A 23,347-nucleotide genomic window follows, 5' to 3' on the forward strand; every position below is an offset into this window, starting at 1 on the left:
GCTTGAACTAATTTTAAGGTAAACAACTGGCTGTTATGAAGTCATGAAGTCATGGCATTTCCACAAATTTTCTCTCTTTTCCACATAATCTTTCTGACCTATGGAGCTGATTCTCTGCTCTGATCTACAAATGGAGATCCTTGCTTATCTCTGTACTGCCAGGTGCTTTCCCTTGAAAGTTTTCTGTTTCACTTAATTCTTTTTCACTCGACCCCTTATCTAATGATGTTGTTTCTGGCTCCTGTGACTAACCTTGGAGCTCAGCACTGTCTGAGGCAATTTCATTCTCTTCAATACTTTGAATCTGACCTGGATCACTTTGAACCCTAGGGAATCCCATAATCCCTTCTAAATCATCAGTGAACCCATCAGCCCCTGGCTGTTGAGCTACAACAAAGCTTGGGATAAAAACAGGAAACCTCAGTAGTCACTTAAGCTGATGATCTCAACATAACTCTTGGACTGCAGCCCACAGATAGTTTTCCACCATTAGCCTTTTATTTGGGGGGTTAATCCTGGGAATTGATCCAAATCCAGTCCAGTTGGGATGCTCTGTCCAACAAGGTGGATTTCCTTTCCTAAGCCAAGAGAAGAGCATACAAAGTGCTGGGGCCAGAGGACAATGCGGCTGAGGCCATAGTCACCAAATGCCCCATCACTGTTGTCTTTGCACCCTTTCCATCAAGAGATTACTTACGCGGACAGTTGCTCACGGTGTGCCACTCCATGCATTGTCCGTAAGGGAAGGAGGCCACGTAGGCGTTCGAGTCGACACACTGCTTTTTGTTGCTGCACCACATGCACTCCGAGTTGCTGCTGGTGCATTCGCTGCACGCCATCCTCAAGCCACAGGGAGTGCGGCACTGCTTCGCGCTGTGATTGGCTGTGCAGTGACAAACACATAATTAACACAACTAGCTCCTATAACCTTTACAAGTCTTCTTTTCCTTCACCACACTTGAAACACAGTCCAGTGAGTATAAAGGCACTAACTTCCTCCTCCCATATCCAAGGGACTATACGTTCCTGACACTGTTCCCTTCTCTATTTCTGTATGGTTCTCCCTTTCCTTTCTGATAAAAGTCCTTCACCATCACCTAGTCTATTGCTTAATGTCATTACCTTTTTCCCTTCCTCTAAAGGGTTGATAATCTCTTTCCCACAACCTTACAAGCATCCTACACTCCTCAAGACTCTATGTTGATGGTCTTGATACCAAGCTTCTCTCTGTTCTCCCCCCATTGTAAATTATGATCAAGGACTGCACTTCATATCATGAATTTCAGGGGGATAGTGTCAAGGTAAGTTATCTCTGTCAACTCTGTCAACACTGAGAACTGGGAAGCCCTGGCCCTTGACCGCTCCAGCTGGAGGTCAGCTGTGACCAGCAGTGCTGCAGAATTCGAGGAGGCACGAGTGGAGGGTGAAAGAGAGAAACATGCCAGGAGGAAGGTGCGTCAAGCCAACCCTGACCGGGACCGCCTTCCACCTGGAAACCAATGCCTTCACTGTGGGAGAAGATGCGGGTCAAGACTAGGGCTCCACAGCTACCTACGAATCCACAAGGAAACCCATCATAGAAGACCATCTTACTCGTCCAACGAGGGATCGCCTAACTAACTAACTAAGTAATCTCTGTCAACTATGCGGTACAAGCACCAACTAAATAGATGTAGGCATGATAGCATTAATGTCCACTCACCCCACTCCATCAATCCATCTGGCTAGAAGGATGTATGCAGACTCGCTAAACAGTAGAGCTAATCTGGATACTGATTATTGAGAGTTGTAAGTCATTTACAATGCTCATTGTTATTGTGCTTATTGGAATGGTATTTTATGACTGTGTTTATATTTTTTTCTTGATGTATTTGATGATGTTGTTTTATTGTTTATGCTCTGGTTTTATTTCGTTGTAATTTGTTATCCGGGCTTGGCCCCATGTAAGCCGCTCCGAGTCCCCATTGGGGAGATGGTGGCGGGGTATAAATAATTATTATTTACCACAGACAGGGCATTGTTCTTAGTATCCCCATGTAACCCTAATACACAACTCAATATGCAAGGTAGCCCTCCTCGGAGGTCGAGAAGACCGGGTTATAAAAGCTCTAAATAATAATAAATAATAATAGCCTATCTTTCATTGTAACCCACTGGGTATATCACCTTCCCCAAAGGTACGAGGGTGGTTTAAATGTATTTTGGAAGAGTTTATAGCTTAATGTCAAGCAGAGGTTTTGCATGACCAATCCCCGTTATTAGAATTGCAGAAATCATAGAATCACAGAGTTGGAAGAGACCTTGTGGGCTACCCAGTCCAACCCCATTCTGCCAAGAAGCAGGAATATTGCATTCAAAGCACCCCTGACAGATGGCCATTCAGCCTCTATTTAAAAGCTTCCAAAGAAGGAGCCTGCACCACACTCTGGGGCAGAGAGTTCCACTGTTGAACAGCTCTCACAGTCAGGAAGTTCTTCCTCATGTTTCTTACAGTTTGAAGCCATTGTTCTGTGTCCTAATCTCCAGGGCAGCAGAAAACAAGTTTGTTCCCTCCTCCCTTTGACTTTCTCTCACATACATGGCTATCATGTCTCCTCTCAGCCTTCTCTTCTTCAGTCTAAACATGCCCAGTTCTTTAAGCTGCTCCTCATAGGGCTTGTTCTCCAAACCCAAAATGTTGTATGAAATCCTGGAGAACCATTGATAACCATTGATTGTTCACAAGACTGATGATGGGGAATTGAAGTGTCTGGCTGGATATAAGGAATTTTTGTCATCCAAGGTCTTCAGACGACTGGGAACTCCAATTTCCTTCACTCATTCTCACTCTGATATGTTGTACTTCCACAGACCCATTCCTTCATCAAGAACGTCGGTAATAACACTAATCCTCTCCTTTGGAACACTATCCTATACCGCAACCACACTACTGCCCAATCCTTCCTTCTTCACCTCATATTCTTTTAAAATTTGGACAAAATGCAAGCATTATGAAGCCTAATTTTGTGGCTTCTGTAACCTTCTTGGTGACTCCTCAAAGTCTTTCAATTCCTAAATATAAGCCTGTTGATTTGCAAGTGTTTTCCTTTTGTCCCAAACGAAATCAACTAAAAGCAAAACACTAATGTAGCAGTTGGGTTTCTCTTACCCCCTAGAGCACCCTACATCCAATCAAAACTAAAATCAAAACATCCAATCAAAACTACATCCAAACTAAAATATTACCAAAATATCATCCAAAACAGAGGCAAGAAGTGATGCAATGTAACATGTGGTGTGCTGATTGGTCTTCTGAGGCCAAAATTGGCTTCCATCTCCTCTGCAGTTGCTCTTACGTAAGTAAGAGAGCAACAGCTTAGCAAGACAACTTCAGTACTAATACAAAAAGTCTGGGATCTGTTAAGCACTGAGTTCTAGACCCCTTGGGAAGGTTTTCCAGATATATCCTTTTTATTACCTATTCTCGAAAAAAGAAATATCCTTTACCCAACACAAACAACAACGAGATATATTTTACCAGGCCTTTCGCAGACGCTGCCATTGACAAGGTTGATACACGTTGCTGCCTTCAGCCCTCCTTTGCTGGGCTCTGCCAAATAACTGCAGAATCCAATGTCGCTCGGCTCCCCCGGCAACCACTGGAGCAAGGTGTTTGTAAAGGGAGACATGTCCTCCCAGCACCAGTATGAGATGTTGATCTTCCGCAGTCCAACCCACGGCGTCAGGGCTTTGGCCTAAAGGGGGAGAAAAACCATGTTCAACTGAAGACACAAACACATCATTCCAGAAGAGGAACGGAGTTACGGTGCAACTGCGGGGCATACCAGTGAGCAAAAATGTCTTTAGTTACATATAATGTCATATAATGAGATGTGAGATATAATCATAGGGACACATGATTGAGTTACATCAGAGCTGGATTACTGCAACATGCTCTACATGGGGACACTTTTGAGGGGTGTTTGGAAATTCCCACTGGTCCAAAAGAGCTGCAGCCAGATTGCTAAGATGAACTGGCTATAAGAGGTACACAAGCCCCTTGCTGCAACAGCTTCAGTGACTGCCAATCGATCTCTGTGCACAATTAAATACAGCAATGATTCTCAACCTGTGGGTCCCCAGATGTTTTGGCCTTCAACTCCCAGAAATCCTAACAGCTGGTAAACTGGCTGGGATTTCTGGGAGTTGTAGGCCAAAACACCTGGAGACCCACAGGTTGAGAACCACTGAAATACAGTGTTTATTCGAGTCTAATACATCATCAAATCAAATGAGCACCTCAATTTTCAAAACCCTGAAACCCCAAAAAGTATTTACCATATTATGCTAATCTAATGTGCACTCTAATTTTGGGAAGGTGATAATTAGATTCGAGTAAACATGGTATTGTGATTTCAGCCTATAAAGCCCTACATTGCTCAGGTCCAGGTCATTTGAAGGACTATATTGTCCCAGACAAACCTGTCCATACATTGAGATCTCCTTTGGAAACACCTTCTCAGCGGCTAGGCCCAGGTTCTGAGACTCCCTTCCTAGAGAGGCGAGATGACTATCTTCCTTCCTATCCTTCCTCAGGCAGTTGCAAATATTTGTGTCTTGAGAAGCCTTTCAGCACTGACCATACAAGACTCACCATACCTAAACAATGTGCTAGATTTTATATCCCTTATTTTCATTGTGCTTTTTAAAAGAGGACTATGTTTTTAACCAGTCTTAATTTTTAGTAGTTTAAACACTCTTTAAACATTTGCATTTCATTAATTTTTAATAAATTTATATTAATCTATTGAAAGACACCTTGAGTTCTAAAGTGGAAAAGGCAGGAGGAGGATGACCATGTTGTTTGGACTCCTGAGATATGTTGGGCGAATGGGCTTATTAACAAAAGACCCTCCTCATAAATGCACAGCGGAGTAACTTATTAGCAGCAGCGTGATCCAGCAGCACTAGCCCAAAGTAATAAAAAGGACAAAAACCAACAGACCAATGTTATCTTTTACATAGGAGGCTTTTCTTTATAGCAAAATAATATGGTTGCACTATTTGCCTAGTCAAAGCCATGGTATTCCCTGTAGTAACCCACGGATGTGAGAGCTGGACCTTAGGGAAGGCTGAGCGAAGGAAGATCGATGCTTTTGAGCTGTGGTGCTGGAGGAAAGTGGTGAGAGTGCCTTGGACTGCGAGAAGATCCAACCAATCCATCCTCCAGGAAATAAAGCCCGACTGCTCACTGGAGGGAAGGAGACTAGAGACAAAGTTGAAGTCCTTTGGCCACATCATGAGGAGACAGCAAAGCCTAGAGAAGACAATTATGCTGGGGAAGGTGGAAGGTAAAAGGAAGAGGGGCCGACCAAGAGCAAGATGGATGGATGGCATCCTTGAGGTGACTGGCTTGACCTTGAAGGAGCTGGGGGTGGTGACAGCCGACAGGGAGCTCTGGCGTGGGCTGGTCTATGAGGTCACAAAGAGTCGGAGACGACTGAACGAATGAACAAAAACAATTTGCAAGAACAAGGTTTCCATAACACAAACAAAGTTCTTTACACTTCCTTCTTTGCTTCCACGCTGGGCTTCTTTCTCATGCAGATAAACAGCTTCGCTCTCACAGAGCCTCTTCTCACACTGAAGCTACACAGGAGTTTCACAAAGTAGCTTTTAACACACAGCAGCCTTCACACACAGTGGCCTTCAACCTGGGGCTTCTCTCACCGAAGCTTCTCATACACCAGGCCTACTCACACCAAGGCCTACCTCACACTGAGGCCTTTCTCCCACTGAAGGCTCTCCCAGACTGATGCCTCTCATATACTGGGGAGAACTAACACTGAGGCCTACTAACACACTGAGACCCTTCTTCCACAGAGACCTCTCACAGACTGAGAGCTACTAATCTACAAGCACACCTGCTTATATTGCACTACAACTTTTGCTAAGTCATTCCATCCATTTAACTCTTTCAGTGCTTGACTCATGTTTTTGTAATTAAAAAAATCTAGTTAATTTTCAATATTTCTGGCAAGACAGGTGCCAAATAATTTCTCATAGAAACTCATAGATCTTTGCATCTCCTGTAGTTATCTTTCACACTATTGTGCTCTTCTCTTCTGGTTCCCTCCATCCTGAATGGGACAAAGTTGCATGGCCATGATCTTTGTGCAATGCCAGATTAAGCCTGGCTGTAACAGTGTTCTAATAATGACTTATTTTAGGCAAAGTCACCAATGGACAGAGATAGATCAATGAGCCCAGGTGTAAAGGTAGCAGGCACAAAGAGAGGAGAGGGCACAAGCTCTCTCAGCCCGCCACTGTTTTGTTCTGTTATGGCCACTGAATGCCTGTTTTCAGGTGTTTAAAAATGTTATCCCCTATTGCTGGATGTGGATTAACTTCAACAGACACAAAAACAAGAAAGATACAGATAACATCCATATTTCCATGGGCAGACCAATCAAAAACTTGAAGTTGGTTTTGGAGGACATATTCAAAACTACCCTGAGAGTGAGAAATACTGGTCATCTTGGTTACAACCTGACTCAAGCTAACTGCTCCACTCCCACAATCCTCTTGGAAAGAAAGTGGTTTTGGTGTACAATTATGTACACTGTCGCAACTCAGGATAGATTCATCTTGCTCAAGACACCACCACACACCAAGGCTGTAGGTTTTGTAGTTTATTGAAGAAAAAGCAAAATCAAAAACATAGAAGTAAAGTTGCAAAAGTTCAATAGCCAAAACAGTGTCTTAAATGCAAAGGCAAAGTTTCCAAGATTCAAAGGCAAACAACATGAAGTATAATCCTTTAGCATTGGTTAAACAAGAATCCATGGCAGCATGACAAGTTCCCCAAAAATCAAGATCAAAATCAAAGTCCCCAAAGAGCTACAAGCTTTCCCCAAATGCCAAGGTAATTCCAGAGAAGTTAACAGGTTGTAAGCAACATTGCACTGACAAAGGATTGACTTCAATCAGATCGTTAAAAATGGTTCCCCAGCATGAAAGCATTACGTTGACCTCAAACTTCCCGTTTGTTGGCAAGCCACGCACTTTGGCGTATCCTTAATTACAAACGGTCCTCCCTAATCAAATCTCTATTATCTTCAAGGCCGGATAACTCATTATCCTGGGACTGGTCACCCTGGGAACCGAGAGGCACCAAACTCCCAGATGGAGCCGACTCGTCCACCTGCAGCTGTGAAGTTTCACTATCTTTATCTAAAACAACATTCCTTTCTCTGGGAAACAGAAATGCCGTCTCTTCTTCAGAATCAGCACTGTCTGCCTCAATAACAGGGACATGTTCAGAAATCTGTAACCCATCATTCTCCTCGTCCCGAGGAAACTCAGGCTCAGAAAGCTCAGGCTCAAAGTGAGCCACAACATCCACAATCATCCTTCATCACTCTGTAAAGACTTTCCACAGTATTCTGGACCACTCACCGAGGCTTGGGTCTTCTGCAGTTCCTTCAGAACGAATTCCACCTTCTTCTGAGTAGTGAGCGATGCCAGGGCAGCATTGTGGTTCCTACAGGTCAGCTTGGCATTGTCATAGCTGTCTTTGGTGTTTGTGATTTTCAAACAAGAATTGCCAACCAGGTGCCACGAGGCCCCACAGATGTTTTCTGTAAAACAAACAAATCCTCACAGATTTTTGTATTTGCATTAATAACCCATTGTAGGAAAGTATCTATAAGAATTGTCACCCTGAACACAATTAGACTACTAATAAAATAGTAGTAGTAGTAGTAGTAACAACAACAACAACTTTATTCTTATACCCCACCACCACCTCCCTGAAGGGTCTCGGGGCGGCTTACATATGGATCAAAATGTCCACAAGACATAAAAGCAAAAACAATCCATAAAACAAGATACAAATTAAAAGTTTGGCAGGGTTTTCTTGGAGGGAACTCACTATTCATACATGCTACGAACAATGCATAAGACCAGAGGCAAGCAATGTGTGCCTTCCATGTACTATTAGACAGTGATCCTAGCATCGACTACTCTGACCATGCAGTTTATTTTGCCTTTACAAAGGTGAACGCCTCAATCGACACTTTTCTAATGTCAGTGATTGCCATCCATAAATCTCAGGGCACCTCGATGCTGTCCTGATCCAGACAGAAACACTAAAAAAGTCTTTTAAATGGAGCTAATTATAGGGAACATACAACGCTCCTATTAAAGCAGCTCCACTGGCTGCCAATAGGTTTCCGGTCCCAATTCAAGGTGCAGGTTATGACCTACAAAGCCCTAAACAGTTTGGGTCCTGCCTATCTTCATGATCCTATATCACCCTATGAACCAGCACAGGCTCTGCAATCTGCCAGCGAAGCCCTCCTCTCTCTGCCACCACCAAGCACAGTTGGTGGGGACGAGAAAGAGGGCCTTCTCAGTGGTGGCACCCCAACTCTGGAAATCCCTCCCCAAGAAGCTCAGCCTTGTCACAGAGACACGCATCAGGTTATCTGTGCCAAAAATTGTGTGAGGCAGGCCAAGCAAAGGGTTTTTGACAAAACGTAGCTTGTTTTATTTATTTATTTATTTATTTCGAGCGCTTATACCCCGCCCTTCTCAACCCCCTAGGGGGGACTCAGGGCGGCTTACAAAAGGCATAATTCGATGCCCAATAGTTCACAAAATACAATATACAAAATACAATATAACAACAACAATTATAACTACTTAAAACAATCAAATTAATACAATAGCACTAATAAAATCATCTTGTGGTCAACGTTCGCCAATTCATAAATCCATAGTCCATCCAGCATTGTTGTTGTTGTTGTTGTTCATTCGTTCAGTCGTCTCCGACTCTTCGTGACCTCATGGACCAGCCCACGCCAGAGCTCCCTGTCGGCCGTTACCACCCTCAGCTCCCTCAAGGTCAGTCCAGTCACTTCAAGGATGCCATCCATCCATCTTGCCCTTGGTCGGCCCCTCTTCCTTTTGCCTTCCACTTTCCCCAGCATAATTGTCTTCTGTAGGCTTTCCTGTCTCCTCATGATGTGGCCATAGTACTTCAACTTTGTCTCTAGTATCTTTCCCTCCAGTGAGCAGCCGGGCTTTATTTCCTGGAGGATGGACTGGTTGGATCTCCTTGCAGTCCAAGGCACTCTCAGCACTTTCCTCCAACACCACAGCTCAAAAGCATCGATCTTCCTTCGCTCAGCCTTCCCTAAGGTCCAGCTCTCACATCCGTAGGTGACTACAGGGAATACCATGGCTTTGACTAGGCGGATCTTTGTTGCCAGTCTGATGTCTCTACTCTACTATTTTATCGAGACTGGACATTGCTCTCCTCCCAAGAAGTAAGCGTCTTCTGATTTCCTGGCTACAGTCTGCATCTGCAGTAATCTTTGCACCTAGAAATACAAAGTCTGTCACGGCCTCCACGGTTTCTCCCTCTATTTTCCAGTTGTCTATCATTCTTGTTGCCATAATCTTGGTTTCTTTGACATTTAGCTGCAACCCAGCTTTTGCGCTTTCTTCTTTCACCTTGATTAGAAGGCTCCTCAGCTCCTCCTCGCTTTCGGCCATCAGAGTGGGGAAGGCAACGGCAAACCACCCCAGTATCCTTGCCAAGAAAACTATGCAGATGACACCATCCAGCATTATCATAGTCCTTTCCTACTCTGGTCATCATTGTCCTTTATCCATCTGCCAGCTTAAAGGTCTGGACTCATATCCAGGTTTTTAACTTCCTTCTGAAAGAGAGGAGGGATGTTGATGACCTAATTTCCCCGGGGAGTGAATTCCACAGGCGAGGGGCCACCACTGAGAAGGCCCTGTCCCTCGTCCCCACCAGTCTCACTTGTGATAAAGGTGGGGCCAAGAGCAGGGCCTCCCCAGAGGATCTTAAACTCCCAGGTGGGACGTAGAAGGAGATACGTTCGGACAGGTACGCTGGGCCGGAGCCGTATAGTGTTTTGTAGGTCAAAACCAGCACTTTGAATTGTGCTCGGAACTGGATCGGCAGCCAGTGGAGCTGACATAGCAGGGGGGTGGTATGCTCCCTGTATGACACTCGGGTGAGTAATCTAGCTGTCGCCCGTTGGACTAACTGAAGTTTCCGAACAGTCTTCAAAGGCAACCCCACGTAGAGCGCCTTGCAGTAATCTATTCGGGATGTAACAAGAGCGTGGACCACTGTGGCCAGATCAGACTTCCCAAGGTACGGGCACAGCTGATGCACAAGTTATAATTGTGCGAAAGCTCTTCCAGCCACCGCCGAGACCTGAGGTTCCAGGCTCAGCGATGAGTCCAGGATCACTCCCAAGCTGCGAACCTGCGTCTTCAGGGGGAGTGTAACCCCATTCAGTACAGGCTGTAACCCTATACCCTGTTCGGTCTTACGACTGACCAGTAGGACCTCTGTCTTGTCTGGATTCAGTTTCAATTTGTTAGCTCTCATCCAGTCCAACACAGCAGCCAAGCACCGGTTCAAGGTTTGGACAGCCTCCTTGGTGACAGGTAAGAAGGAGTGACAGATTTGCACCCTAAGGAATGACTAAGGTATAACACAGGCAACTGAGTTGTGCAAACTTTGGTGGATTAATATTCATAAAAGACTTGTGCAAAAAAACAAACAAAACAAAAACCTTCACTGCACAGAAACTGAGGAACCAAGTCAAGAAACAAAACTGCAAAAAGACTGAAAAACTGCCTTGTATTTGCAGCTGTGCAACCAGCACTGGATTTGTCATAAGTGAATGGACCCTCATTGCTCTGTAGCATTCCAAGGAGATTTGAAAGCAAAAGAGCTCAGGCACAGATGGATCTTCCTTCTCCTGTTTCCTGCCTGTGTGTAGTTTTGCAGGCGTAGCTGGCACAAGATAATCCCTGTCCATTGGAATGCAGTCTGCTGCTGCAGGCAATGAGCTCTGCCCTTCTGCCTGCAAAATAGATAGCAAGGTCCTTCCAGGAGGGATGGGATAATTATCTGTAAAACTCCTTGTGCGACGAAGAGAAATCGCCAGCCTCTGCAAGTTTCCACTCTGAGAACAAGACAACGAGTGCTTTCTTTTCCTTTATTGCGGTTTCTGTGATTTGCTCAAAAGCATCTCCACACACATGCCCAGAGAGCACGTCCACAAGGAACGGCTGCTTGGTCAACAAATTGCCAACAACCCACCTGATTGTGGAAAGGGCAGGCCACGAGGCGGTTGAGCTCTACCTCTCGCACATTTGGAGCAAAAGAAAAATATGTTTTCACAAATGCAGTAACTCTTGAGAAGAGAAAATCTCTCATCTTGCAGGTGAGGAGATAAAATGACAGGTTCTCTCGCAGGCAGGAATGAGACAAGCAAGTACAGTATTTATCACACTTGCATTCAGATTTGTAGAAAAGCAACCTGGGTGTTGGGAGTAGTTTATAAACTGCGGTGAAAATAACAGCTCAGGTTCCCCAGTGAATACATGCTCAATTTCTTTCCTCCTCAATCACATGAAAATAGTATCACACCGTTTCTGAGTGGGTGAGATGCCCAAAGTCAGTAGTCCTGGGTCAGGTATCTGTAGACATGTTTTCATTTCGTTCCGTCCATTCGGATGGCACAATATGATTAAACCCCCTCCCGGAATGAAAATAAACTTGATACAAAAGCTGGCGGGATCAGATACCGGCTACAAGCCTGCTTTATATGCTAATGGCCAGACTAACTTATAACAGGAGGAATGAAAGCAATGAGGACTTTTTAGAAAAATGGAAGTTGGCCATGGCATATCTGAATAGAGAGTCAGTAATATAGAAGAGCTCTATTAGGAATTTAGGTTTACCATGAATAAAGATAGATAATAGTATTGTTGAAGGCTTTCATGGCCGGAATCACTGGGTTGTTGTAGGTTTTTCCGGGCTATATGGCCATGTTCTGGAGGCATTTTCTCCTGACGTTTAGCCTGCATCTATGGCAAGCATCCTCAGAGATAGTGAGGTCTGTTGGAACTAGGAAAATGGGTTTATATAACTATGGAATGACCAGGTGGGACAAAGGACTTTTGTCTGCTGGAGCTAGGTGTGAATGTTTCAACTGACCACCTTCATTAGCATTTAATGGCTTGGAAGTGCCTGGGGGGAATCTTTTGTTGAGAGAGATTTGATGTGCCTTATTGTTTACTCTCTGTTGTTTTGCTGTTGTAATTTTTGAGTTTTTTAATACTGGTAGCCAGATTTAGTTCATTTTCATGGTTTCTTCCTTTCTGTTGAAATTGTCCACATGTTTGTGTATTTCAATGGCTTCTCTGTGTAGCCTGACATGGTGGTTGTGAGAGTGGTCCAGCATTTCTGTGTTCTCAAATAATATGCTGTGTCCAGGCTGGTTCATCAGGTGTTCTGCTATGGCTGACTTCTCTGGTTGAAGTAGTCTGCAGTGCCTTTCATGTTCCTTGACTCATGTCTGGGCAATGCTGCTGCGTTTCGTGGTCCCTATGGAGACTTGTCCACAGCTGCAGGGTACACGGTAGACTCCTGCAGAGGTGAGAGGATCCCTCTTGTCCTTTGCTGAACGTAGCATTTGTTGGATTTTCTTGGTGAGTCTGTAGGTGGTTTGTATGTTGTGTTTCCTCATCAGCTTCTCTTTGCGGTCAGTGGTTCCCTTGATGTATGGCAAGAACACTTTTCCTCTGGGTGGATCTTCATCTTTACTCTCGTGGCTTGTTCTTGGTCTTGCAGCTCTTCTGATGTCTGAGGTGGAGTCTCCATTGCTGTATAATATGCTGTATCCAGGTTGGCTCATCAGGTGCTCTGCTATGGCTGATTTCTCTGGTTGAAGTAGTCTGCAGTGCCTCTCATGTTCCTTGATTCGTGTTTGGGCAATGCTGCGTTTGGTGGTATCACACTGTTTATGAGTGGGTGAGATCCCTAAAGTCAGTAGTCCTGGGTCCGGTATCTGTATCATCCATTTAATTCATGTTTCCATTTTGTTCTGTTTATTCGGATTGCACGATACAAAAGACCCTCTCCCGGAATGAAAATAAACCCGATACGAAAGGCAGGCAGGAGCGGATACCGGCTCCAAGCCTGCTTTTCGGCATCATAGTTATAGAGAGAAGTAGGATTGCATGGAGGTCTCTTCATTGGAGATCCTTGGCATGGGGCTGATGGCTTCACCACCTGGCAACCGTGCAGGCCTGCATACTTTGGGCCAGCAGCTGAGCACCAAGTAAGCAGTGCTCCTTACTCAGTGGTCGGTTGCAGGCCCTGGCACTCAAAAACGAAAATGGGGCCAGACGAATTAACAAGCAGAAATGCAATCCTATACAAATGCATGAAACTAAAAGTCAGCAGACTTGACCTAGACTTGGTGAGGTTTCTTGAGTCACAAGAAACATCACCCATGGAGTGGAGCACAACACAACTTTCTTTGGGGGTAGTAAGGTAATGGAGAGACGCGCAAGTGGATGCTATGCCTAAGCAAAGCATAAATAATTCAGGCTGGGATTTATCATACAGCCAGTAATTGTAGGAGTTAAAATCCAAAACATCTGGAGGGCCCAAGTTGTCCCGTGCTTGCTGTAGACCAGGGGTCCTCAAACTAAGGCAAGTGAGTCAGATACAGCCCTCCAAGGTTATTTATCTGGCCCTCGCTCAAGTTCAACCTAAGTCTGAAATATATTTATTGATTTACCGCCTTTCTCAGCCAATCGGCAACTCAAGGCGGTTTCCAACAAATCAGTACATATAAAAACATAATACAGATTAAAACATTAAACAGTAACGCTAATAAAAACATCATTAGTGTCTCATTATTATCAAGCATTGACCAGTTCCATTGTCAAATCGTTCGATTTCCTATATTAGCTACTCTGCCTTTGTAAGCGATTGCTCGAACAGCCATGTTTTACCTTGCCTCCGAAACGTTAAGAGGGAGGGAGCAGATCTAATCTCCCTAGGGAGGGTGTTCCATAGCCAAGGGGCCACCACTGAGAAGGCCCTGTCTCTCGTCCCCGCCAACCGTACTCGAGACGAAGGCGGGACCGAGACCAGGGTCTTCCCAGACAATCTTAGAGTCCTCGATGGTTTGTAAGGGGGACACGTTCGGACAGGTAAGTTGGGCCAGAACCGTTTAGGGTTTTATAGGCCAAAGCCAGCACTTTGAATGCTGATCGTTTCTGTGCTTAGCCGGTATTGCACCACCTGACATCCGCCGGGAAGGAGCAGCCAATAATGAAAGAACCAAGGCAGAGACATCTCCAGCTCATCCCCTGTTTGGGTATCAGCCAGCACGTCAACGACTTAAATCTAGAAATAGTTTTCTAAGATCTACAGAGACACTCACTGGAACACCTCAGCAAGTGAGAGTCCAAAAGTGGCAGGCTCAAACCCAGAACCTCAACCAATGTCTGATACCAACTGAGAGACTCCCCCCTGGGCACATAGAAAACTGGGCGACTTGGAAGGCACTGAACAGACTGCGCTCTGGCACCACAAGATGCAGAGCCAACCTCAAGAAATGGGGCCACAAAGTGGAATCCACGACATGCGAATGTGGAGAGGAGCAAACCACTGACCACCTGCTGCAATGCAACCTGAGCCCTGCTACATGCACAATGGAGGACCTCCTTGCAGCAACATCAGAAGCACTCCAAGTGGCCAGCTACTGGTCAAAGCACATTTAACCAACTACCAAAATCTAGAAATAGTTTTCTAAGATCTACAGAAACACTCGCTGGAATACCTCAGCAAGCGAGAGTCCAAAAGTGGCAGGCTCAAACCCTTGCGTCAACACCAGAGGCACTCCAAGTGGCCAGATTTTGTATTTTGTCTGTTTGTTTGCTTTGTTCTGTTAGAAATGTAATATAATTGACTGGTTGCCCTGACACGACAAATAAATAATCACTTTGAATTGGGCCCGGTAGCAAACCGGCAGCCAGTGGAGCTTGAAAGCACACAACAACAACAATAACAATCCTATCTCATCAGCCAAAAACAGGCCCATACTTTCCACTGAAATACTAATAAGTTTCTATTTGTTAAAATTGTTCTTTATTTTAATTATTGTATTGTTTTAAAGTGTTTTTTGCAATATAAATAAGATATGTGCAGTGTGCATAAGAATTCATTCATTTTTTTTTCAAATGACGAGGGGTATTTTTTAATTAAGGTCCGTTTTGTTGTAGACACTAGTAGCTCGCGCGCATACCGCAATGAGTGCGTGCATCGTGTACCGGCATGCCTCGGGAACAACCGTGCTCAGTTTCCGCTCTGTAGCTCACCTGTACGGTTCTGTTCTGTGCTTTGAAAATGTTTAAGACTATCAACTCACCCTCCGCATGTGAGGTTCGCTCAGTGATACGGTTTTTGCCAGTAAGGAACCTGCCTGCTGCAGAAATTCATTGACAGATTTGTGAAGTGTATGGTGATACTGTTATGAGTGAAAGCAAAGTGCGTAAGTGGGTACGACAATTCAAAGATGGCCGTGACAACGTCCATGATGACGATGACGTGAAAACGGCAGTGAACTCTTGGTTATCGGAGCAGGCAGCAAGTTTTTATGAAGAGGGTATTTTAAAATTGGCTCAGAGGTATGATGAGTGTTTGAACAAACTTGGCAACTATGTCGAAAAATAGAGTGAAGTATGTACTTTCTGAAAACAAATTTACTTTTTTGAAATAAACTTTCGTTGTGTACTTATGTTCAAACAGACCTTACTTAAAAAATACCCCTCGTATTTTTGTGAGGCAGCAACAATGGGAACAACAGGGTAGGGAGGCTACACCAGAAGCCCAAGAGGGACGCAGCTCTATTACAGTGGCTCTTTTTTCTCCTCTTGGCCACTTAGGGCAATTAACTGTTAAAAGAGAGATAAATCCATTTGTAGTAAACCAACAGATGCAAGGAGGAAGCCAGGGGCTCCTGGTCTCTGATGCATTTGCCCGCAATCGCTTCCCTGTCTCTGAGGGAATTTTTATGCAAAGCTGACATGATGCATTTGAAACAGACGCTGGGTTTTGAAAGGTATTGTACACAGCATGGATGAATAAATCAGTCAGTTCACTGGTTCGGGGGGACAACACGGCTCCTCTCCCTTTGGAGGTGGGAAAGGAGGGGAGTGCACACAGGTGGGTGCGACGCCCAAGAGAGACGTACCAGGCAAAGCAATGCACTCTTGGTTCCGGCCTTCCCACTGGCAGTTCTGATCCAGGCTGCAGCTCTTGCAACTCGTCTTCTTGTTACAGTAAAAGGCAGGATTATCCTTGGAGCAATTTTCGAAGACAGTAATGGGAGTCTGAAACAGACAACAATGGGTAAGATTTTCCCTTCATGACATACACAAGAAGTACACACAATTCACAGCAGCGAGAACTGGGTATGCTAGAAAGTGGAAGACCAAAGAAATCCCAACAGAAGAAGAATGGAAATTAAAGATACTGGATATAAGAAATATGGACAAATTAACCTATTATTTGAAAACATAGAATCATAGAATCAAAGAGTTGGAAGAGACCTCATGGGCCATCCAGTCCAACCCCATTCTGCCAAGAAGCAGGAATATTGCATTCTAATCACCCCTGACAGATGGCCATCCAGCCTCTGTTTAAAAGCTTCCAAAGAAGGAGCCTCCACCACACTCCGGGGCAGAGAGTTCCACTGCTGAATGGCTCTCACAGTCAGGAAGTTCTTCCTCATGTTCAGGTGGAATCTCCTCTCTTGTAGTTTGAAGCCATTGCTCCGTGTCCTAGTCTCCAAGGAAGCAGTAAACAAGCTTGCTCCTTCCTCCCTGTGGCTTCCTCTCACATATTTATACATGGCTATCATATCTCCTCTCAGCCTTCTCTTCCTCAGGCTAAGCATGCCCAGCTCCTTAAGCCACTCCTCATAGGGCTTGTTCTCCAGACCCTTGATCATTTTAGTCGCCCTCCTCTGGACACATTCCAGCTTGTCAATATCTCTCTTGAATTGTGGTGCCCAGAATTGGACACAATATTCCATACCAAGGCAAACCCAAATGCCCTACAGATTGGACTTTATTAAATATTTTTTTAAGGTAAAAGGAAAAACTGCAAATACCAGAAGATGGAGAGAATAATTATATTTATTAAATAACAGTTCAACAACCCAGACAGGAAAAATTTGGAAGTTGACAATCAACAACTTTTTATTTTTATTTTTTCTTGGCAATTTTTTTTTCTGGTTGTTGTAGGTTTTTTTGGGCTATGTGGCCATGTTCTGGAGGCATTTTCTCCTGACGTTTCGCCTGCATCTATGGCAAGCATCCTCACTACCTCTGAGGATGCTTGCCATAGATGCAGGCGAAAAGTCAGGAGAAAATGCCTCCAGAATATGGCCACATAGCCCGAAAAAACTACAACAACCCAGTGATTCCGGCCATAAAAGCCTTTGACAATTTTTTTCCTTTTCTCCTCTTCTCTTTTTTCCTTTTTTCTCCCCCTATTTTTTTTCTTTTTGTCTTTCCGCCTCAGCTTTCCTAAATACCCTTAAATTTAATATATCCTCCCCTTTAGCAATAGGGATTTTTCTTCTTTATTATCATTTTTGTCATCTTTTTATCATTTTTTTTTCTTTTCCCCTCTCCAGATTGTATTTCTTCCCACTCCGCAAACATTCCACCCCTTTTCTTTTTCCCCAAAACCCACACCCCGAGATCCCCTTTTCCTTTTCTCTCAAAAATAAATAAAAAACGATTGAAAAATTAAAAAATAAACCCCCAAACCACTGAATGAACGTAGTGCCCAGCATGATGCCAAAGCTATCACAAGCATCTAACTACAAACACCTTCCTATGCAAATACAGTGTGTGTCCAGAGGAGGGCGACTAAAATGATCAAGGGTCTGGAGAACAAGCCCTATGAGGAGCGGCTTAAGGAGCTGGGCATGTTTAGCCTGAAGAAGAGAAGGCTGAGAGGAGATATGATAGCCATGTATAAATATGTGAGAGGAAGCCACAGGAAGGAGGGAGCAAGCTCGTTTTCTGCTTCCCTGGAGACTAGGACGCAAGGGAACAATGGCTTCAAACTACAAGAGAGGAGATTCCACCTGAACATGAGGAAGAACTTCCTGACTGTGAGAGCCGTTCAGCAGTGGAACTCTCTGCCCCGGAGTGTGGTGGAGGCTCCTTCTTTGGAAGCTTTTAAACAGAGGCTGGATGGCCATCTGTCAGGGGTGATTTGAATGCAATATTCCTGCTTCTTGGCAGAATGGGGTTGGACTGGATGGCCCACGAGGTCTCTTCCAACTCTTTGATTCTATGATTCTATGATTGTATAATATGGGAGTCTTGTTTTAGCTACAAAGTGTGGTTCATCACACATCATCAGAGCTCACAATGTGATCGTTTTGCCATGGAATGATTAGATGAGTATCCAAGAGTGCCAGTGTGGTGCTGGGCAACCACTCATTACATTAACGTTTCAAAAGCCTTTCAAGGTTGTAGTGGAATGAAGAGAAAGGCATGTAAGGGAGGCCAAACAATAATAATGGCATTTCCAAGCCATTTCGCAGCTCCTTGATTTTGTGTGTACAGACAACAGTCAACAGTTGCTAGGGCCAAAACACATAAACAGAGAACCCTGAAGCTTGGGGTTTATCAGAAACAGGAATCTTCAACAGCTCTAGAGGCAAAGTTTCTACTCCTGGGACCTTCTGGAGGCCACATGGACTGCCAAAAATGCCAACATGAAAAAACAGGAACAGAAAATACTGGCATTTGGGAGGAAAACACTGCTGCGATCCCCACCACTTATTTAAGAAGTGAGTTGCCACTCCTAATGATTCCCAAGAGAAGCAATTTGCTCTTCAAGAGAAGTGGGGAACAAAGGAGTCTGGGGGGAGAAAAAAAGAACACTTTGGGGAGGCACATGTGGCTCCAAGCCCACCCTATGCTCACCACTGGGGTTTATAATAATGTGCCTAGAAGCTAAGTGACCAGGAAAATGCTATCCAGAATAGCTGTGTGACTTCATTCCCATCCCTGAAGTATGTCTTGACCAATGCAATGATGACTGTATTCACACACATACACAAAAACCCCACTTCAATAGCAGAGTCCAGCCTTCCAGGAATCTCTACCCTACTTGGGGGAAAATTGAGCCTCTAGAAAGGTCTGGAAGCATACTCGTATAAGTAACCTAAAGGAGTAAGCCACAGACAAATCTGAATGACTGGTAGGTAAAGACTCTGGACAAGGACTACCTTCGGTATGCCCTATGTGACTCTGTATCAGTTGTTTCCAACCTTTTTTTGGTCAGGGACCACTTTGACCAGGAACCACTCTCCAACATTAGTATCAAACAGGTTACAAATCTATTTTTGGTCAACTTTAGATTCGGTTTGGCTATTTGGGGTGCTGATTCAGAAAATTGCATTGGATAGACCACATCAGCTCTTGTTTCTGATACAGAATATGTGTCATCCAGTAGCTGCCATATGCTCACCCACAAAAAACCATATTTAATAAGCCTCAGCAGTATAAGAGGGTTTTGGAGACCAGTTACTTTCGTTGCCAATCGTGTAATAATGGTGAGGCCGCAAACCATATTTTAGCAGTGGTGGTCCATGGCCCACAGGTTGAGAATGCCGGCTCTATACCAAAGGAGGAAATATTATGGAGTAGACACTCCTCCCTCCCTCTTACTGCAGGTACCAAAATATTGGTGGCCCAGGTGGCGCAGTAGGTTAAGCTCCTGTGCAGGCAGGACTGAAGACCGACAGGTCCCAGGTTTGAATCCAGGGAGAGCATGGATGAGCTCCCTCTCTCAGCTCCAGCTTCTCATGCGGGGACACAAGAGAAGCCTCCCACAAGGATGATAAAACATCAAAACGTCCCCTGGACAATGTCCTTGCAAACAGCCAATTCTCTCACACCAGAAGCAACTTGCAGTTTCTCAAGTCGCTCCTTACACGACAAAAAAAAAATTGGAAGTGCTAAACACAATACAGGCAGCTCGCCCCTCAGTAACAAACCATAATAGCTTTACAAGTACCTCTGCAAGTGCTGACAAGCAGTTTCTTTGCAATAACTGTGAGAGAGGTTAGGATTCTCCGGCATAAGAAAAGGAGGGGGAGTTACCTGGTCTTCGGAGCAGTTGCGATTCCTCGGCAAACACTGGTCAGGGCACCAATGGCATTGGTTTGTGTTGGCTGTACAGCTGAAGCAGTCCGTGATCTGATCACATTTTTCATGGTCTGTGGCTAACAAAAAGAGGGGGGGGGGGGAGAGAGAGATAAATCTGTGTGACCAAATACAGCCATTTGAAGAGAGAGAGAGGCAGTCAAGCTCTTTGCACATCACGCACCAGGTAGAAATGCACGACTGAGTCAACAAGATTGACATACAGTTTCGTCTATCTCACACATCAGGCCGCATGAGGGTACTCTCGCATGACAGGAGGCTGCTCCATCCTCCCCTTGTTCATCCAGAGCTATGAACATGCAAGGTGGTGGCTTACAAAGTGGAGCCCCTCTTATGTTAGCAACATTTGGTACCCAGAGTGCAGGGCAGTGTCTCATTTCTTTGTGCGTAACGTATCCTAAAGCAGAGAAGCCTCATGATGGTCACTTTTCAAACAAAGGGACATAGAGGGACACTAAAGACTTTTGGGAAGAAGGAGAAAGGAACCTCCCCTTGTGAACAAGAAGCGAAACAGCTTGAGTTACATAAACCTGGGAAATAGAGGTGAAAACAAAACAGCAGCATGCTCCCTCTACCCTTAACTGCTCTAAATACAAGCATTGATGCTTCTTCACTTCCAACACATAGAAGATGGCTTTGAAAGGCAGCAGATCACAGGAGTTGTCTTCATAGATCTGTCAGCGACTTATGATACTGTGAACCACCACCTCCTCCTGAGAAAAATGTATAATATCACAAAGGACTACCACCTCACCTGCCTCATAGGAAACCTGCTACAAAACAGGAGCTTTTTTGTTGAGTTTCAGGGCCAGGCAAGCAGATGCCGGAAACAGAAGAACGGCCTGCCTCAGGGGAGCGTACTTGCTCCATCCATGTTCAACATTTACACAAATGACCAGCCATTGCCAGAAGGGAAGGAGAGCTTCATCTATGCTGATGATCGTGCCATTACTGCTCAAGCAGGGGGTTTTGAGATGGTTGAACAAAGCTCTCTGAAGCTCTAGGTGCTCTTACTGCCTATTACGAGGAAAACCAGCTGATCCCTAATCCATCTAAAACACAGACATGTGCCTTTCACCTTAAGAACAGGCAAGCATCCCGGGCTCTGAGGATCACCTGGGAAGGAATCCCACTGGAGCATTGCAGCGCACCCAAATACCTGCGAGTCACTCTGGACCCTACTCTGACTTACAAGAAGCACTGCCTGAATATCAAGCAAAAAGTGGGCGCTAGAAATAATATCATATGAAAGCTGACTGGCACAACCTGGGGATCACAACCAGACACAGTGAAGACATCTGCCCTTGCACTATGCTACTCTGCTGCTATGCATGACCAGTGTGGAACACATCTCACCACACTAAAACAGTGGATGTGGCTTTTAATGAGACATGCCACATTATCATGGGGTGTCTGCGCCCTACACCACTGGAGAAATTACACTGTTTATCTGGCATTGCACCACCTGACATGTAGTTCACCTGCTTCCAGAGAGCAGCCAATAAAAGGACCAAGGCAGAGACATCTCCAGCTCATCCCTTGTTTGGGTATCAGCCAGCACGTCAATGACTTAAATCCAGACATAGTTTTCTAAGATCTACAGAGACACTCACTGGAACACCTCAGCAAGCGAGAGTCCAAAAGTGGCAGGCTCAAACCCAGCACCTCAATCAATGGCTGAGACCAAATGAGAGACTCCCCCCTGGGCACACAGAAAACTGGGCAACTTGGAAGGCGCTGAACAGACTGCGCTCTGGTACCACGAGATGCAGAGCCAATCTTAAGAAATGGGGCCACAAAGTGGAATCCACGACATGCGAGTGTGGCGAAGAGCAAACCACTGACCACTGACCACCTGCTGCAATGCAACCTGAGCCCTGCTACATGCACAATGGAGGACCTCCTTGCGGCAACACCAGAGGCACTCTGGTCAAAGGACATTTAATCAACTACCAAGCTTGCAAACTTTGTGTTTTGTTTGTTTGTTAAAAAATGTGACGCAACTGTTTGGTCTGCTCCTGACACGATAAATCAATAAATACTTCCCACACTGACATGAAAGCATTCAAACATGTGTGAAGACCCACACTGAGATCTGAGGTGGCAACCACCAAGATACAGATTTGCCCACCTCTAGGCTTCCAATGTCACTTAATCAAGGAGTGGCCACAAATAGAGCAAGGCGTCCTTGGGGATTAGAAGAGGCTTTGTGATGCTTCCGCACAATGTACACCCCATTCTTCATGTTTGCACCTGAGAAAAAGTGTTCTCCTTTTCTCACACCAAGCAAAGAAGGACAAAGGTGGCACTTGCTGATGCGGCTTCTGGAACACATCCCACTCTCTTCACAACTGTCTGCCCACAAAGACACACTTCTGCAGATGGGTCCTTCCTAAATGCACAGCCTCTAAACCTATTTAGATCTTTCTTCAAAAGCACAACGCTCCAATTTTGCTTCTTCTCAGCCCCTGGCAAATATTTTCAGCCGCTCTTCTTTCTAGCTCTTCCAGTTGAACATTCTTCTTGAGATGAGGAAACCAGACCTGAACGCACTGTTCCAAATGCCTCTGAGTTTATAAAAAAACATTTTCATATGTGGCTGATTGACTTTCAGCACCTTTTTTCACAAATTGCCATCACCTTTTTTTCATAGCTGCCACACTCTAGGTTATGCTGTCACTGAACTTTCTGTTCCACACAAGATTTTTCTTGGTTCTTACAGGTAATTTACATTCCAATTCATGCACAAAACTGGGAGAATGAGTTCCAAATTGCTTTTGGTCCTTTATACTAAGCGTTATCCTTGACACTTTCCCACCCAGTCAATCAATACGGAGAAGTCCTTTTAGAGTTTTAGAGAGTAATTTTGCGCTGCCCTCAAACTTGACTATTTCAGCGGCCGTGCAGTTCAATTCTTTTACAACGAAGTTCGAAAACATTCAGCAAGGAAAAGGGGGCTCTGATACTCATTTTCCATGTCCTAAAGCAGAGTTTCTCAATGTGAATGTCGGGACCCCTGGGGGGGGGTCGCAAGAGGGGGTGTCAGAGGGGTCACCAAAGTCCATCGGAAAACACAGTAGTTTTTGTTGGCCATGGGGGTTCTGTGTGGGAAGTTTAACCCAATTCTATCATTGGTGGGGTTCAGAATGCTCTTTGGTTGTAGGTGAACTATAAATCCCAGCAAACACAACTCCCAAATATCAAGATCTATTTTTTCCCCAAACTCCACCAGTTTTCACATTTGGACATATTGCGT

The 23,347-nt window shown here is 44.8% G+C and overlaps 1 protein-coding gene across 1 annotated transcript in view; it reads right to left on the bottom strand.

Moving 5' to 3' along the window:
- Nucleotides 1-23,347, bottom strand: part of ATRN (attractin) — a 332,072-nt gene that overhangs the window by 163,910 nt on the left and 144,815 nt on the right. Inside the window, exons 13-17 of the mRNA XM_060779447.2 lie at nucleotides 20,029-20,150; nucleotides 16,089-16,227; nucleotides 7,438-7,619; nucleotides 3,518-3,734; nucleotides 698-883 (exon numbers count right to left, since the gene is read on the bottom strand). Coding sequence (XP_060635430.2) covers nucleotides 698-883; nucleotides 3,518-3,734; nucleotides 7,438-7,619; nucleotides 16,089-16,227; nucleotides 20,029-20,150 — 846 coding nt within the window. The remainder of the gene's footprint in view (nucleotides 1-697; nucleotides 884-3,517; nucleotides 3,735-7,437; nucleotides 7,620-16,088; nucleotides 16,228-20,028; nucleotides 20,151-23,347) is intronic.

This window comes from Anolis sagrei, chromosome 5, assembly GCF_037176765.1.
Source record: "Anolis sagrei isolate rAnoSag1 chromosome 5, rAnoSag1.mat, whole genome shotgun sequence".
Taxonomy (NCBI): domain Eukaryota; kingdom Metazoa; phylum Chordata; class Lepidosauria; order Squamata; family Dactyloidae; genus Anolis; species Anolis sagrei.